A 4,924-nucleotide genomic window follows, 5' to 3' on the forward strand; every position below is an offset into this window, starting at 1 on the left:
TCGAAATACCCGATGGAGAACTAAACGACTCACATAGTTGGTTCCACTGTAGGCGTTGGAGGCGCTTAGTATATCGGCGAAATTTGGCATCAATCTTGCGATGTTCATTCCAATCATCCAGATCATCTGTTTTTCGAGCTCGTCGCTGCGCGCGGCGTCGAGCAGCCCTTAGGTTTAGGTACATGAGGTCGGGAACAGGCCGGGTGTATGGTACTCTAATGGTCTTTGTTGACAGCTGAATGGCTCGTGCAATCATGGCTGTTGTGTCTTCTGTCGTGCTGCCAGCTAGAGCAAAGTCCATGTGAGATCGGAATGTAAGTTTTGTTTGTCTTTTTGGCAAACTTGCTGGTAATCATGATCGGTATATGATCACTGCCCCAGGAATCGGCTTGCACATTCCAATCTGCCAATATATCCGGGGACAGGAACGTCAGGTCTAATACACTGCGGCCAACTCCAGGTCTGATGAACGTTTCCGCACCGTCATTAAGGGCCTCTAAATGAAGTGAAGATGTCATACTATCAAGATCAAATCCTCTTCTTGTATTTTTGCGGTCACCCCATATCTTGTTGTGGGTGTTGAAATCTCCACAGAGTATAAGATGGCCTCTGCTTCTCTGCTTCACATCGGAAAGCTCTCCGACATCCCATTTGCAATTTGGCGGGACATACACTGAAACGACCGTGAAGTCCACGTTTTTGTATCTAACAGACACAGCAGCATATTCAGCACTACTCTTCGAAACTGAAGATAGGTCTACTGGCGATTGAGGAAGGCCGGCGCGAACAAAGACTACAGATCGTGGCTTGCAGTCCTTCCTTTTTGTAGAACTGTAATAGGCTACGTAGGGCGACAGGCGGCAGTTGGATGGATCGTTGTTAGGTTCCTGAATCGCCAGTATATCAATCCTAGTGGAGAGTAGATATCTCTGAAGATCTGGAAGGCGGGGATTTAGGCTGCAAGCGTTCCACTGTAGTATTCTTGGAATTTCGGGTTTATCGTTTGTACGTTTCTTGAAGTTGTGACTTTGAGCCGAGGCCATCCGCTCCTAGCGGTGGAAGGGTCCTACATTCAAAAAGGATTCCATTGCAAGCAGGGCTTGCACTTCCGGTAAGTTGTCTGAATCAGGGATCGCTTTGATGATGGCCCTTAGCGCAGCAAAAAGCATTGGAATAAGGACGCTACCAAGGTCACCAGCCTGCTCTTGTCGTTTGCGCCTTGGAGCTGATGATACCGACATAGGTTGTCGGATGGTCGTCTGAGTGGTAGGGGCTGATTTCAGTAATTGCATAGTTGATGGAATTCCTCTGGCTGTCTCAGGTGCGTCTTCATGTGGCCGGCGTTCTCTGTGTTTTTCTTTCACTCTATTCGTCGTCTTCTTCAATGCGTCACTGTAAGTTGGCTTTTGGGCTCGCTTATCCGTTGGAACAGGGACAGGCAAGGGGACGCGCACAACTTCAGGGTTTAAGGTGGCCGCAAACCCACGATTTTCCTTGCCATTTAAGACGTCCTGTCTTCGGATAACCGAGGCAGCCTTTCTGCGTTGACACCCAGAGAAGGTAGCGGCATGCTGGTTACCGCAGTTTGCGCACTTGGGATCTTGCCGATTGGTGCAAGTCTTGTGGTGGTGCGGACCTGCGCACACTTTACAGCGCCGTGGTCCACGGCAGTATTGCGCAATGTGTCCGTACCTTTGGCAATGATAGCACTGCACGGGAGGACCAAAATACTCGTCAACAGAGTGACTTGTGAAGCCTAAGAGAACGCGTGTAGGCATTGGTTGGTCTGGGCGGAAGTGGAGGAGCACGCTTTCAGTCTTGCGGTGTTCCACGTTGCCGTCCTCTTGTCTTCTATACGAAATTTGCCGTTGAACAGAAATAACTCCAAGATTTTTAAAATAGTCTAGTAGTTCTCCGTCGGTATACTCGATCGGTACTCCTTTGATCTTTCCCAGATTCCGTGAGTAGGAGTGGGGTACACTTGTCGCCACTTCAATAGAGCAAAGGGTCGATATGGCTAGTAATCTGTTGGCTGCTTGCAGAGATGCAACACTCACGAAAAGGCTCCCGTCTTTGTTCATCCTATGTGAGAGTAGCTTCTCCTGTGCAACATCAATGATTTCTTTGGCCACTTCGTTAGGATTCACCCTCCACAAGGATGCATTGGAACTGTTGGGTTTGAAAACCACTAAAATGCCCGCAGGGCGGTTTTTCTTGTAGTGGACTGGGGTAAAGGGCCGATTATCTTCATCGGCTTCCAGAACTTGCATGGGATCTTCTGGAGACTCGTCTTCATTGGAATGTAAGATAGCATCTTGAACGGAATAGGTAGAGGTCTTGTCATCATCATAGTCGTGATACGAGTCTGGGTCTGTACATCGTCTTTTAATGGGAGCTTTCTTGAGGTCACCAGGAATAAGGGTCGACGGTGGGGAGGCGGTACATTGAGGTGGTGACTTGCCATGTGATGGTCCAGGATCCCCTCTTTCGGGTGTTTCAGCTGGTGGCGGTTGGTCCATTGCCCAGGTCGTCGGTCCGGTGTTTACAAGGAAAGGGCGACCATGCGCCGCGTCCGGGACCTCGCCGCTTGACGTCAATAAGAAAATGTGACTGGATAATATCACGAAACTTTGAAAAATCCTTTTTTTAAAAGAGCAGGAAGAATGGCGTTGATTGCCTGAAAACGTCGTCGTCTTCCCCCGAGGTTGGGGAAAGTCGGTCAATGCTGTGCCAAAATTCCTTCTTGTGCAAATGTGACAGGCTGACATAATACCGTGTGCGAAAAACATATTGAATGACATGGTAAGGTTTCTTGGTGAAGGCAGATACAAACTACCCATTCAAAGCGGTTGCTGATTTCCGGTGGGAAAGCTCTTGTCCATGGTCATTATAGATACTGGGCAAAGTTCGCTCTTGCTTAAGACCAGTGCATCTTCCAATTTTTCTTATTAGTTTTCAATCAGTTTCAGGAGATCACCCATGTAATACTGTTTTTTGTCTTGTTCATTTCTAGTTTGAATCCCATGTAGCAGTAGTTTTACTTGGACAAAGTTGAAGCAAAGTCCCTTAACTTCGCTTTCCAAAACAGACGTTTATTTTTGTTATACAACCTCTTTAGTCTCTTAGTAAATTACGGCCGATTAACATTCGTTTTTAGTACAATTTTTGGGATGAAAGTAGATTTCAGTCCTTTAAACTTTGTTTCTAGCATATCCGAGTTACCTTCAACAGATTCTTTTATCAAAATCACATAGGGATGTGCACGTGAAATTTTGAAAAAAAGCAACAAGGGCGTTTTCGCCGATCTGACTATGGTCATACATTCCTTTTGGTGCTGTAACTCTATATTCAATCGGAAGTCGCGTCTCAACAAAAACAATATTAGGGTCACTGATTTTATCAAGAATGTGACTTGGCTTATTTTATCAAGAACATGAACGGCGAAGATACAAATACTAAGTCTAGAGTAGCATTGTTGCTAGTGGGCTGAGAAACAACTTGAAAAAATATTTAAAAACGCTTACTATATCAAGAAAATTTGAGGCTTCAACTGGCTTTGAACATGAGGTTTAAATTTGTCCTTCTTTCCAGTTAACAGCAGGATAGTTAAAGTCCCCACCTAACATTATACAAGAATCAGGATAGCGATATAAAATACTTTCAATGCAGTCAATTGCTTTTTCTGAAAAAGTGCAGTCCCGTGCTGGCGAGCGCTGCGAGCGGTAACAGGCGCCTAGAAAAAGTCGTGAACGAGCGAATTCTAATCGTACGCAAAGTATTTCTAGGTCGCTATCTAGAGAGAGAAATAAACCGCCGGCCAGATATAATGGTAAACCACAACGAACTTGGCGCAGCACGCAACATTCAGAGAATAAAACAACATAACAGCGCACGCTTGCTATGGATGTTTCCCGCTTTGAGCTGATATATGGTGGGAAGACAAATGTCGACGCGTTTTACCTGGGTCTATTTAGTAACAAACGCCTGTTTATCTTGCAAAGCCTTCTTTGTGGAAACCTGCGTGAATCTTGTCGAGGGTTATTTTTCTATATATTTTTATAAAGCTGACTCTCAAGAGAACGAAAGAAAGGCCTGTGAAGAGAGAGAGAGGAAGACGTCGAACGAACCAATCAGCGTTAAACCACTCGAATACAGAAAGTGTTGCGATACGATAAGAACGTTGAGGAGCCTTTCTTAAGGGGTCCCTGATAGGCGGAGTATGAAAGATATAAAAAGTGACGCGCACATTAAGTGCTTGCGAAGCGTGAGAAAAAAAAAAAAAAGACGCTTGATTCAAGATGCCTATCTAGTAATTTATTTTCTTATGTATATGTTTTTTGTTGTTTTTTTTTCATGGGTTTGTATTTGTCCTACGCGAAAGAAGGAAAGTCGCTGGCATTTTAGTATTCATTGATTTTCTAGCGACGTTCTTGTCCCCGACCCATGTTTCATTTTTTTTAAGTCATTCTGATTTGTGTGTTTATGCAACTCTCTTTCCTTTTTTCTTTCTCTTTCTTGATTTTAAAGGATATGTTGCTTGCGAGCGCGCAAGATTTCGCCAGATCCGTCTCACGAACAGGAGTAAAAGGGTTGGCTTTTTAATATTTCTTTCTTTACGGGGAGGCAGGCTAGAAAAAAATACACGCGTTCATAAAAAATATTGGAGAATGAAGCGTGGGTTCTCCTTCTCCCCAATGAACAAACAACGCGCTCGTTTTCTCTTTGATTTTTTTTTTCTTGCTATTTTGTTTTATTGGAGTTTTTCGCTGTTCGTTTCTCCAACCTCTCCTGACAGCCAGGCTAGAGTTGCGCGGGGAGAAAAGGGTTAGATCATTTTTGTATTTATGTTTTAATTATTACAATCGCACCCCCTTCCCCTTCCTCTCTTTCTCTTCAGCAATCCAGCAAAGCAGCTCCTTCTCTC

General features: G+C 44.7%; 1 protein-coding gene across 1 annotated transcript; it reads right to left on the reverse strand.

Moving 5' to 3' along the window:
- Nucleotides 1–1,049: 1,049 nt before the first annotated feature.
- On the reverse strand, nt 1,050–2,519 carry LOC120847640. The gene has a single exon (XM_040219502.1). It carries the CDS (start codon nt 2,517–2,519, stop codon nt 1,050–1,052), a length of 1,470 nt encoding a protein of 489 aa, XP_040075436.1.
- Nucleotides 2,520–4,924: the final 2,405 nt, after the last annotated feature.

Source organism: Ixodes scapularis, unplaced genomic scaffold (assembly GCF_016920785.2).
Source record: "Ixodes scapularis isolate PalLabHiFi unplaced genomic scaffold, ASM1692078v2 PGA_scaffold1__304_contigs__length_218370807, whole genome shotgun sequence".
Classification (NCBI taxonomy): domain Eukaryota; kingdom Metazoa; phylum Arthropoda; class Arachnida; order Ixodida; family Ixodidae; genus Ixodes; species Ixodes scapularis.